General features: G+C 52.0%; 6 protein-coding genes across 6 annotated transcripts; 3 read left to right on the forward strand and 3 right to left on the reverse strand.

Moving 5' to 3' along the window:
- Window positions 1-293: 293 nt before the first annotated feature.
- Window positions 294-772, reverse strand: PtrM4_062840 (uncharacterized protein; the record flags this gene model as incomplete). Its single annotated transcript, XM_066105596.1, has 2 exons — window positions 294-301; window positions 439-772. The coding sequence occupies 2 exons, from the start codon at window positions 770-772 to the stop codon at window positions 294-296; spliced, it is 342 nt and encodes a 113-aa protein (XP_065964223.1).
- A 758-nt stretch (window positions 773-1,530) lies between these two features.
- On the forward strand, window positions 1,531-2,245 carry PtrM4_062850 (Acetyltransf-3 multi-domain protein; the record flags this gene model as incomplete). The annotated part of the gene is made up of 2 exons (XM_001933012.2): window positions 1,531-1,542; window positions 1,601-2,245. 2 exons carry the CDS (start codon window positions 1,531-1,533, stop codon window positions 2,243-2,245), a joined length of 657 nt encoding a protein of 218 aa, XP_001933047.2.
- A 175-nt stretch (window positions 2,246-2,420) lies between these two features.
- PtrM4_062860 (WD40 repeat protein) lies at window positions 2,421-4,184 on the reverse strand (the record flags this gene model as incomplete). Its single annotated transcript, XM_001933013.2, has 1 exon — window positions 2,421-4,184. The coding sequence occupies one exon, from the start codon at window positions 4,182-4,184 to the stop codon at window positions 2,421-2,423; it is 1,764 nt and encodes a 587-aa protein (XP_001933048.2).
- Window positions 4,185-4,498: 314 nt separating this feature from the next.
- On the forward strand, window positions 4,499-5,774 carry PtrM4_062870 (RPT1, ATP-dependent 26S proteasome regulatory subunit; the record flags this gene model as incomplete). Its single annotated transcript, XM_001933014.2, has 3 exons — window positions 4,499-4,715; window positions 4,763-5,606; window positions 5,654-5,774. 3 exons carry the CDS (start codon window positions 4,499-4,501, stop codon window positions 5,772-5,774), a joined length of 1,182 nt encoding a protein of 393 aa, XP_001933049.1.
- A 286-nt stretch (window positions 5,775-6,060) lies between these two features.
- PtrM4_062880 (PpiB, Peptidyl-prolyl cis-trans isomerase (rotamase)) lies at window positions 6,061-8,119 on the forward strand (the record flags this gene model as incomplete). Its single annotated transcript, XM_066105597.1, has 3 exons — window positions 6,061-6,172; window positions 6,226-7,907; window positions 7,982-8,119. The coding sequence occupies 3 exons, from the start codon at window positions 6,061-6,063 to the stop codon at window positions 8,117-8,119; spliced, it is 1,932 nt and encodes a 643-aa protein (XP_065964224.1).
- An 878-nt stretch (window positions 8,120-8,997) lies between these two features.
- On the reverse strand, window positions 8,998-12,483 carry PtrM4_062890 (SPS1, Serine-threonine protein kinase; the record flags this gene model as incomplete). Its single annotated transcript, XM_001933016.2, has 4 exons — window positions 8,998-9,179; window positions 9,236-11,867; window positions 11,927-12,142; window positions 12,178-12,483. The coding sequence occupies 4 exons, from the start codon at window positions 12,481-12,483 to the stop codon at window positions 8,998-9,000; spliced, it is 3,336 nt and encodes a 1,111-aa protein (XP_001933051.2).
- Window positions 12,484-12,527: the final 44 nt, after the last annotated feature.

Genomic DNA, 12,527 nt, shown 5'->3' on the forward strand with positions numbered 1-12,527 from the left:
CGTTTTCGACGTAAACGTAGTCTTGGAGGTTTTTCCCGGTGCCGAGGATAAAGGACGTTTGGTGAGTGGCGATGCAGGCATGGATTGTGGGGATTATGGTGGTGTCTGATGGGCCGAAGGTTGGGGCTAGGCGAAGGGCGGTGGTGGCGAAGGAGGGGGGTGGAGGAAGTGAGGGTGTGGGTTTCTGCTATGGACTAGGAGGTTGATTAGAGTTTATTTTGGTGGTTCGAGGCTGAGGGTTGATGTTGATGAACATGAAGTTTCTTGGACTGGATATGAACAATAAAATATATTCACCCACCTTACTCAGCCCATACCCAGTATCCACCTCACCAACCGGCCACATCTCATCCACATTCCTAAAATCACAATCCAATTTATCAAGCACCACAGTCGTACTACTCGTATACACCAACCCCCTTGCCCCACACTCCTTACTCGCCTCAACCACATTCTTCGTCCCGTCAACATTCACCTTGAACAAAAACTCCTGGCCACGAGTACTGTACCGCCGGGCGCCTAGCGTGAAGGCCCCCACGGTGTGGACGACAATGGCGGGCTGCGCTTCATGGAATACAGAACGCAGAGAGGAGATATCGAGGATGTCGCAGCGGACGTAGCGGACGCTACGTGTGAAGGTGGTGCTGCCGAGGGAGGGGGGGTTGATGTCGATGGCGGTTATGCTGTATTGTTTTGTGGCGAGCAGGGCAGAGATTATTGAGGTGGCTATGAAGCCGCAGCCGCCTGTTACTAGGATGTTGGTTTGGGCCATGGGGGGCGAATTTTAGTGATGTGGATGTTTGTTGTTGATGTTTGTTTGTTGCAGGGTAGGTGGAGGTATAGTTGATAGATATTTTTCTTTCTTGTGTTGTAAATTTTGTTTTGAAATATTCCCGCCTGGTCACCGTAGTATTAGGATTCCTCGAAGTTCCGACTCTTTCAGTCTTTTCTTATCGCAATAAAATTTAGGGGGGCAAATGAAGAGGATGAATGATGGATAGATAGATCATCTGTAAGATGTTGTGGCCGTAAGACCGTTGCCGTTGGCGCTTTCCCGCATCTCGCCTAAACCCCCCCACCACTCTGGGACCGCAACAGCTAGAACCGATCAACAAAGTCAAAAAAAGCTAGGAACGACATACAGACGTATAAACATTTAATACACTAAGAATCACAGGGAATATTCAGGGTATGTGTAGTTCCATGGACTGGTTTCTCAGTCTCAGTCTTCTCGACTTTGTGATTTTTTCTCGTCTCTAAAATCCCCTTGGTTTCCATCACTAACTCGAAATTTAAGAATAATTCCCCAAACACATCCACAACTACAACTACTAAAAACCACCATCACTAACATCGAAAACACCACAATCATGAAACTCAACGAACATACAGGTACCTCCCTCCTTCCTCTCCCTTCCCTTCCCTTCCCTCATTCAAAAACCCAACTAACATCCCCCACCAGCCCTTCAAACCCCACGTCTCCTCCTAGTCCCCTACTCCCCTCACCACGTGCCCACCTATCACTCTTGGATGCAAGATGAGGTAAACTCCCTTTCCTTGCCCGTCTACCCCATTCCACAATCCTAATACCCAGATCTAGGACCTACAAACCCTCACAGCATCCACGCCCCTCACGCTGTCTGAAGAATACGCCATGTGCACATCCTGGCGCACCGACGTTGATAAACTGACTTTTATAATTTGTTTGCGAGCGCCAACATCTGCACCAACGTCCTTTGTACCAGCGCCTCTCCAGGAAGATCTTGTTGTTGTTGTTCCAGAAGAAGATGATGCGCCAGAGAAAATGATTGGTGACGTGAATTTATTCTTGTATCCGTTCGAAGATGAGGAAGATCAGGAAGAGCAAGGCAAAAGCCGAGACGACATAATCGGCGAACTAGAAATCATGATAGCACCGCCCTTCGCGCGAGGAAAAGGATATGCGAAAGAAGCCCTGGAAGCATTCACACGCTATATCAACGATACAACAACCGCTTTGCTGGAAGAATACGGCGGCATCGACGAGGGGAAGAGGCGGTTGAGGTATCTTCGAGTCAAGATAAATAAAGACAATGTGAAGAGTCTGGGATTGTTTGAGAAGATGGGATTTAACCGCTTAGCTGGGGGGCCGAATTATTTTGGGGAGGTGGAGATGAGGATGGGGTTTGTACAGAAGAATGATTCCAAGGAGAAGGATGAGGGTAGGTTCAAGCAAGTACTGTATGGAATGCAGTCACAATCATAGTCACGTATAAAACATTAATCAAAGCCAGGAACGGGTTTTCAACAACCAAACACTTGATATAACATTAAAAGTTTAACAGACGTAAAGATTTGCGCAATGAGATTGTTGTGGTATCAATTCTGTGATGCACTCAACGGTCAACGCCTGAAAATGCAAAATTCGCTTTTCTGCCTTTCTAGGCTTCCTCAGCACCACTTTCCGCCTCCTCGTCATCCTCTGTACCGTTGGAGGTGAGATGTTTCCTAGGTACTTCAAAGACGCAGATTCCGTTCTTAACTTTTCCTGACATCCACCTGGCTAATCTTGGTTCCTTTCCTACAGCAGCTACAACACACAAGCCATCCTTGCCTCGATCTCCTCTCTCTTGGATGGCGAGGCCGTTGACGATACCTCGGATGAGGATTGCATCTTCGGCTTCTGATTCGTCTTCGTCAAGAGGTACACAGCCAATCTTGCCAACGGGCTCGATGCTCTTCCTGTCCGCTGTGATTTTCCATGCACGTATCCAGCCGTCCCAGCTTGCTGTGAGGATGAGGTCGGCAAAGGGTACGGTAGCGAGAGCTGTGACGTATCGTGGTAGTCGCGGGCCGGGTTTTACTGAGATTGCAGCATCATGGTTGGCGGACATTTGTTCTGGAGATAGGGGCGGATCCCGGCCGTGAGTAAGTGGGTATGTGAAGAGAGGCTTCTTTCTGTTGACAGACCACAATGAAAGCGCACCATTGTCCGATGCTGTGACGAAAAGGCCGGCGTCCAGTAGGCCAACGCAATCAATTGAGCCTTGAGCGTATACAATAGGGGCGTCTTCTTCGTTGTCCTGTTGTTCACCCCTCTCTTCAAGTTTGGCAAGGCCATTGGCAAAGCGGCCTTTGCGCAACTTGTCCAGGCCCTTTTGTCTTGTCGTCACTCCACCCTGGAAGACAAGCTGGTTTTCCTCCACCACTCTCCACAGACGGGCTGTACGATCTCGAGCGCCTACACTGACGCATGTTTCCTGGTTGGTCTCGAGCCCACCGGCAACACCAACAACTGCATCTTGATGTCCTACTAGCGTCTCAATATATGCCGACTCTGGCGCACTCCACACAATAACTGCGCGATCTGCGCCGCCTGAGAACAACTGCTCGGTGCCCCTTCGGAAAGATAGAGAGAGAACGGCGTCGCGATGGCGAGTAAATAGGTGGCGCGGCTTGAGAGTATCTGCATCCCAGATGATCAAACGAGCATGCTTGTCGCCAGTTGCGAGATATTTCCCAGAGTCAGAAACAGCAATAGAGACAATCTCCCCAGTGTGGCCAAGATAGGACCTGTCACCCTTCTTATTCTTGTTTCCCTTGCGCCAGAACAGTCGCTTGGGTGTCCTGCGCGGCGTGACATTGGACGGACGGGCTGGGTCTGGGGCGTATGATTTTGGATCAGCAATTTCCCACTTCTCCACCACCAGGTCCTTGCTTATTGTCCAGGCATATGGCAGCTTCACAGCACAGCCTGTTGTAGCCTTTTGTAGACCAGAGTAACCTGTGACATGCTCGGCCTGCTCAAAGTCCAGCTCGTCGGCAATTGAGCGGTAAATTTTTCCCTTGCCCTCTGCGACGTCTTCCTTGAGACGCTCGGCTATCAAGTCCTTGTCAATCTGCTCAGCGTCGAAGCCCACCTCCTGCTCAACCTCATTGCGAATGTTGTCAAGGTAGCGCTCTGCTAATCTGCGACGCTTCTCGGCCGCTGTCTCGTTTTCGTCCTCGGATGTGTCGTCGTCGTCAGATTCGTCTAGAACGGGCCCGCCATTGTCATCAGAATCGTCGCTCCCACTGATGGAGTCGTCGCGGTCGGCGCGGCGGGCTTCATTGTCGGTGTTGCGCCTCTTTGGAGCGCTCGATGTGGTATTGGTTCGCTTTCTCTTCCTCTGCGAAGCAGGCGTGGTGAAGAAGGACGAAGACATGGGCGCGGTGGAGAAGACGAGTGCTTCTTGCTTTGTCGTGCCTGAAAATTGATCGGCCAACTTTTTTTCTGACGCCGACGGCAGCTGCGAGCGCCGCGGAGGTCTTGGCACCGCGCCCGTGCACCTCTACCGCCGCTGGATACACCATCAAGACAAACGGCGACTACACTAGGTCATTCCTTCCTCTGGTCATCTCTCATCTTACATCGCCCACCCGAATCCGCAGCACGACCGTCGCCGAAGCTTATACCGGTCATTATATCAATAGCAAATAGCGACCGTCAACTCCGTCACTCACTCCGCAGCCCACCACCATGAGCGGCAGTAGCGACCAGGAACGCGAGCACGCTCTCGAGGCATACAAATCCAAGCTCCTAGAGTCACGGGAATGGGAGGCTAAGCTAAAGGCGTTGCGACTGGATATCAAGGGCCTTCAACATGACTTTGACGTGTCCGAAGACAACATCAAGGCGCTGCAGAGTGTCGGACAGATAATAGGCGAAGTGCTCAAGCAGCTGGATGAGGAGCGATGTACGTCACACGTGATGTCGAGGAAAGATATATACTGATTCTGCTAGTCATTGTCAAGGCTTCGTCAGGGCCGCGGTACGTAGTCGGTTGCCGGTCAAAGGTCGACAAGGCGAAGCTCAAGCAAGGCACGCGTGTAGCACTGGATATGACCACGCTCACCATAATGCGCATGCTTCCCCGCGAAGTCGACCCGCTCGTCTACAACATGTCATTGGAGGACCCTGGACAGGTTAGCTTCGGTGGAATCGGTGGTCTGAACGAGCAGATTCGCGAGCTGCGTGAGGTTATTGAGCTACCCCTCAAGAACCCAGAGCTTTTCCTACGAGTAGGCATCAAGCCACCCAAGGGAGTGCTGCTATACGGCCCACCCGGTACAGGAAAGACGCTCTTGGCACGTGCTGTGGCGAGCAGTCTCGAGACAAACTTCCTCAAGGTTGTCTCATCGGCCATTGTCGACAAGTACATTGGTGAGTCGGCTAGGCTCATCCGCGAGATGTTTGGCTATGCAAAGGAGCACGAGCCCTGCATCATCTTCATGGACGAGATTGACGCCATTGGCGGACGTCGATTCTCCGAGGGTACATCAGCCGATCGTGAGATTCAGCGAACACTCATGGAGCTACTCAACCAACTTGACGGTTTCGACTACCTCGGACAGACAAAGATCATCATGGCCACCAACCGACCGGATACACTTGACCCGGCTCTACTCCGTGCTGGTCGTCTCGACCGCAAGCTCGAGATTCCTCTGCCAAACGAAGTAGGACGTCTGGAGATTCTCAAGATTCACTCCGCTAGTGTCGTGACAGATGGCGAGATTGACTTTGAGAGCATTGTCAAGATGAGCGACGGCATGAACGGTGCCGATTTGCGCAACGTCGTCACAGAAGCGTAAGTAAATGTGATTGTATGAATAGAGCATAGCTAACAAAATACAGCGGTCTCTTCGCTATCAAAGACTATCGCGATTCAATCAACCAAGACGACTTCAACAAGGCGGTTCGAAAGATGGCCGAATCGAAGAAGCTGGAAGGCAAGCTGGATTACCAAAAGTTGTAGCTTGTTAGGGGTTAGCATCATGGCATCGTGTACGATATTACGAGACAGCACGCGAATGGTGCGCTCAAGTACAGCCTGGGATTGAATATAATAAACTCAGAATATGCATGTTTAATCCTGTCTCTGCCTATACATGTGATGGTACGCGGCTCTGTGACGTATCCGCACTAGCTGCCCCGAGCACGTGGAAGCGCGCCTCGTTCCTGCCCGTCGTATAGTGCCCGGCCAAGGACAAGTTTTTGGCACTCACAGTTGACACGCCCACGCCATAATCTGTACTGTAACTATGGATATGAATGACGGATCGCAGTCGCCGACGAAAGCCAAGCGGTCTCGCGACGAAATGGAGACTGAAAGCGCCGCGCCTGCTCAAAACTCTGCTGCGCAAGCATCGCATGGTACTGGTCCCTTGCACCCCACGCGCCCGACTGGCTAACATGATGGCGCATAGACGACACCTCTTCAGATGACGATGATTTCGGCCCTGCCCTTCCTTCGTCGGCCCCAAAGAAAAAGAAGCGAAAGCTGCCATATGAGAAGCTCTACGTTGCTGCGCTACCCAGCGCAACCCGGTACTCCAAATCGCTCATGCATCGCGAGCAACTATGCTTTACCACCTTTACCCCACACACGGACTTTCTCATCACAAGTTCCAATGATGGTGTCGTCAAGTTCTGGAAGAAAGATTTTGGCGGTATTGAGTTTGTCAAGGAGTTCAAGGCACACATCAGCGACATTACCTCTGTTAGCGTGAGCGCTGATGGCCGTAGTTTTGCGACGGCAGGTGTAGATAAGACGATCAACATCTTTGATGTCATAACTTTCGATCTGCTGGCCATGCTCACCGTCGAGTATGTGCCCAAGGCCGTTTGCTGGGTCCACGGTCGCGGCGCAAGCTTCCCTCAGTTAGCTGTGAGTTCAGAAGAGAACAGCTGGATCCGGATATACGATGGCAGAGGAGAAAATCCGGAGCCGCTCCAAACATTAAAGAGCATACATAGGGTCCCCGTCACCCTAATGGCGTACAACAACCACTACGACTGTGTTGTGAGTGTCGACAAGGGAGGCATGGTTGAATACTGGAAGCCAAATGGAAACTACGAAAAGCCAGACAACGTCTGGTCCCTCAAAAGCTCCACCAACCTCTTCGACTTCAAAAAATCCAAATGTGTCCCTTCATCCCTCACCATCTCCCCAACCGGCAACCAATTCGCAACCTTCTCCTTCCCCGACCGCAAAATCCGCATCTTCGACTTCGCAACCGGGAAACTCTACCGCACCTACGACGAATCCATCGAAACAATCACCAGCATGCAACAAGCCGGCACCTCCGTCCAACACCTCGAAGACATGGAATTCGGGCGCCGCCTAGGCATCGAACGCGAACTCGACGACCAACCCGCCCTGCAACCCCTCTGCAACGTAATCTTCGACGAAACCTCAAACTTCATCCTCTACGGCAGCATGTACGGCATTAAAGTCATAAGCACCCTCACTAACAAACTCTCCAAACTCTACGGCCTGGAAGAATCCGCACTCCGCCCTTTACACCTAACCCTGTACCAAGGCCAGCCGGAGAAAAAGGGTGTTGTGACCGTTGAAATGGCAGCGAGTGATAACCCGTTGCTGCAAGAAGCCGAAGCCCGCGACGCAATGCTCGTCTCAACCGCGTGTCACAAGCAGCGTTTCTACATGTACACAAACGACACCGCCTTTTCTAAATCAACCCGCGACATCGTAAACGAAAAACCCCGCCCTTCCGCCTCCTCCTCCAAAAACTCTTCTTCCGGCCCCTCCTCCACAGACGCAACAACAGCTATCCTACACACAACCTATGGCGACATAACAATCCGGCTCTTCCCATCCGCCGCCCCCAAAGCCGTTCTGAATTTCATAACGCACGCCCGAAACAATTACTACAACAACGTCATCTTCCACCGTGTAATTCGCAAATTCATGATTCAAACGGGTGATCCCTTGGGCGATGGTACCGGCGGTGAAAGTATTTGGGGGAAAGAGTTTGAAGATGAGTTTGGTGGGGGCTTGAAGCATGATAGGCCGTATACGGTTAGTATGGCAAATGCAGGGAGGGATAGTAATGGGAGTCAGTTTTTTATTACAACGGAGAAGGCTGTGAGTATAACATTCTCATCTATTTTGTTGGGAGAAGGGGTTTCACAGGGTGATTTTGCTAACAGTTGTGATAGCCTTGGCTTGATGGCAAGCATACAATTTTCGGTCGCGCGATTGCGGGCATGGATGTCGTGCATAAGATTGAGAATGCCAAAGTATACAAGGAGAAGCCTGAGGAGGATATTAAGATTATTAGTATTTCGGTTTCGTAAAGCTTTCTCGTGGGCTGACCGATATACACACATCCAAGAACAAACACAGAAAAGTACACACACAAGCATCTCAAATATCTATCAATCCCACTTGCTTCAGTCATGCAATGCATTTCGATTCGTAGCATAAAGTGTTATTCTATCCTAACCCGCATCCTATATCCCACATCCTAATCCCGCATTGCCATCACAAGACACCAGCCCAGCCCACGCAGAGTCTGAAATCCAACTCCGATTGCCCAATAAACACTAACCACTAACCACGCAAGCACCAAACTCCCACGTACCCGTCCCCTTATCCATACGCTGTACTCCCACGTACACCAGCCCTAGATTTCCAAGAAGAAGAAGAAAACACCGCAATGATGCATGAGCAAAAGCTCCCGTAACGTGATCGTGTGATCCAAATGAAGAAGCTGGCAAACCCAGCAAAAGGAATGAAGAAGAGCTGGGCTGTGACAAGGCCAGCAAGAAAGCAAGGAATGAAGAAAAGGAATGTAAAACCAGCAAAATATCTGAGAGAGAGAGAGAGGAGACAAGGTACGCTGATCGCTGTCTGTATCTCCCTCTCCTCTCTGTTTCCAAGCTCCCTTCCCAAACAAGAAGAGGAACCTGGTATGATTGCGCCTGTGCGATGAGATGCAAAGAAAAAAGGGCGCTCGCATTACAAATGTAGTCCTAAACCACCGCCAGGTGGAAAGGAGGGTGAAAGAAGGGAAGAGGGACATCCAACACCCGAATGAAGTGAAGAAGCCAAATCCACAGAAGAAAGGTTACCCAGACCGACCCTGACCGTCCTTGAGCGCCGATGAAAATGCCGCATGCTTAACACCAAATGGACAGAAGAGTGGAGTAGAAGTAGGATGCGTCCGCCGTTTTCATTTCAGCGAACCAGCAGCAGCACTAGTACCAGCACTATACGGGGAAGGCGAATTCCTGCCCATGGAAGAAGGGTAATGAGGAGAAGCATGAGCACTAGTAATGGAAGCGCGTTTCTGTGTCTTGAGGATATCGAGTTTCTTCTTAAGCGCGCGCTGTCGGCTTCGCATCTGTTCGAGGACTAATAGTTTTTGTCAGCTATTGCACATAGACTTAAAGATGGGTGGGATAACTTACGCTTCTGAATCGACCGTCGGTCCTCACCGTCAAGGCCGTTGATTTCTTCTCCGTCAGCCTTATCGCTGGGCGAATCCTCTTCTTCTTCCAACACAGCCTGCAGCATGGTGATGGCAGTCCAGTAGTTAATTTCGCAGTCTGCTAGGTTGTGGCCGGTGAGTTCGTCGATGGCGGCTTGGCGGCTCATCTCGAGGGAACGGTCATAGAGGAGCTTCTCGGCGGTGACACCAGTGGTAAGAAGAATGTTCTCGGCAGAGCCAACGGCTGTTGCAGATCCAGACGCTGCTGATTGGTTCTGAGGATGGCTTGGGTGGTCGACGGGTAGTTGCTGCTGTGCTTGCTTGAGTTTGCGTGCAACAATTTCTGACTTGACACAGCATTCGTTGAATCGGTCGCGCATCCATGAAACAACCTGGCCAAGCTTGGCGTTGGTACGGTTGGCGCTGTCGGGACCACTATTGCGACGAGTCCTGTTCCAGTAGCTTCCAGTCAGGTCCATGGCTTTGTTTAACATTGCCAGCGTCTTGACGAACAGGACCAGAGCCTCTTCGGAGATGATGAGGACAGTATCAGGTGTCAAATCATCCTCGTCATCCTCGTCGTCGTCAATCACGTCGCTGTTTGGCTTCCGAGCAACACCAGTAGGGCCTGCACCCAGGGCGGGATCACTAGGCGCGACAGGAACCAACTGGCTGTACTTGACTTCGGCAAATCCATAGACAACATGGCTGAGCTGTGCCAGATCCTCAATCCTCTTCACCGTCATGGTATCGTCGTCTTTGGTGACCGTCTTGCCACCGTCACTAACCAGCAATAAGCTGCTCTGTGCAGTGGGATATGCTGGGAAAGCAGAGTATCCCTGAGGGGGCGAGACTCCCTTCATGACAGGCGGGGAAAGACCGAGTCCACGGATGTTGACCATATTCATGGCCTTGGACAGAGCAGAGGTAGCCGTCTCGAAGCTTGGGCGGTACTGTCGTCGACTGTAAGATCCAGTGCGCTGGTGCGTGATGGTTGGCTTCGGCTGAATTTGGATTGCTTTCGAAGGGACTGCACCAGTTGTAGATGTAGGCGATCCTTGTGTGGTAGACCGACGCTTGATAGCAGTTTCCCTACTAAAGGGTCGATCCCGCGTTTGAGGACTATTGGCAATCTCGTCTGCGAGTGCGTCAATCTCCACACGTCGCTTCTCGACAAACACGAAGCCTTCATCAAGCGCATTGTCTTGTGCAGCACGCTCTGCCGCTTCTCTCAAGACGTTTGCTTCAGCTCTCTGCGGTATGCGCTCTCGATCAAGATGCTCTTTGAGGCCGGTCGGCGGTGGTACTTGATCGTCACGAGAGTACTTTCGCCTGTGAGTGACAGCACTAGCTGGGGTCGCTTGGTCTTGCAATGTCGAGGGGCGCACGGGTGCAGTCGCAGCGTTGGTCAAAGTTGGCCGTCGCTGCTGCTCGCGATGTGGTATGCGTTCGTCGCTTGGTTCGATTGCTGCGTTGCTATGTCTCCGAGCAGAAACAGGCTGCAGTGGGGTTCCCGAGTAGTTGCCTGAAACAGGTCGGGAGCGCGGTTGCGGAGGCGTTGTGCCGAAACCAGCCCTAGTTCGTGGTGACTGAGAGTACGGGCTGTCCGGTGCTCGTCGATCCATGTCCATCGGAGCTTTCTGTGCTCTCCTGGGTGGCTCAACTGGTGGTTCCAAGGCGGAGATTTGCATGCGCTCCGAAGCTTGCATAGAGCTTGGCAGATCTTCGTCCACCATGTTGGGGATCTCCTCGCGGATGACGGGATCGGAAAAGAAGCTCTCGTAGGACATGCGCTCGGTTGGCTTCCGCTTTAGTAGGGCTCGAATTAGGGTCTTCATGGCCCTGCTGCAGACAAGACCTTCTGGAAATCGGACTTGGTCCTTGCGCTCCTCAATCTTACGCAGCAGTTCGACATGGTTGTTTGCCCGGAATGGTGGACGAGCGCACATCATCTCGAACAGTACTGTACCGACGGACCAGAGATCTGCTTTTGCATCGTACTTTTCATATCGCAGGATTTCCGGAGCCATGTAGAGGGGAGAGCCACAGAGGGTTTCAGCCAGCGAGGTTGTCGGCAGAATTCTAGCGAAGCCGAAATCCGCAATCTTGAGCATTGGCAGCGAGGCAATGCCTGTAGCCGGGATCAAGGAGTTAGCACTAGCAGCCAGAGGCATGCGTTCCAGAGTCCCGCTCTGCGAGTAGAACATTGATGATGGATTCAAGAGCAGGTTCTGTGGCTTCAAATCGCGGTGAATGTAGTTCTTTGATCTCAGGAATTCCAGGGCACTGGCCATTTGTTTGGCAAAGTGACGGACAACGACTTCATTGAGGCCACCGACTGAGGGATTTGGGTATTTCTCAATCATGCGCTGTGTCTGGGGGTGGTTGACCAGGTCTGTGCGCTTCTTGATGAAAGCTGACAAGTCGCCGAGCTCGCAGAACTCCATGATGATGTGCATACGTGAGGGGGCCTCCTGGCAATCGATGAGGGACACGATATGCGGGTGGTGCAGGCTGCGCAGTATGGTGATCTCAGAGACTAGGTTGTCCTTGAGCTTTTTGTTGAGCTTGTTCATATTGACCGATTTGATGGCTACGGATTGGCGCTTTTCCTACATAGACATGTCTTGTCAGCGGGAGCATGTCGAGACAACAGGCGGTTGTAACATACAATATGAATGCCGCGGTAGACTTCGGCGAAACTGCCCTTGCCAATGTGGTGCATGCGCTTGAACTTGCCAATGATGTGCTCGGCGGGCGCAGCACCGCCAGCGGCCGAAGAAGACGACGGCGATGCCGCCGACCGGCGCGGGGTGTGTGTGTTAGGTGGTGTTGCCATATTGGCGGGCGCGGGCCTTAGCCAGGCGCGGGCCTTGCAACCTATATGCTTTGACAGTTAGCTACCAGCAAAGATGCGGGTACAATGTCGCCGTAAGCGCGTTGGACATGGGCTTTCGGCGGCAAGGCAGAGGTGTCGACGAGGCAAGCGGCGAAGACGAGACAGTGAATGGGTGAGTAGGCGAGTGGGCGTATGGCGAGAGGCCGAGGACGAGAGGTTGAAGCGGCGCGATGAAATGGGTCAAGGATAGCAGCGACAGCGACAGCGACAGAGGTAGATGGTAGGTACGAGACTGGTACAGGCAATAGAAGCCAGGCGAGGAGAGAGTAGAGGGAGGGTGCGTGCAGCGAGATGGAGCCGTGGAGACGGGAGTGAGGGTGTGCAGTCATGGGGAAAGCTTAGCGCGCCGCTAGCTCGGCGCTGATAAACTGAT

This window comes from Pyrenophora tritici-repentis, chromosome 2, assembly GCF_003171515.1.
Source record: "Pyrenophora tritici-repentis strain M4 chromosome 2, whole genome shotgun sequence".
NCBI classification, from domain to species: domain Eukaryota; kingdom Fungi; phylum Ascomycota; class Dothideomycetes; order Pleosporales; family Pleosporaceae; genus Pyrenophora; species Pyrenophora tritici-repentis.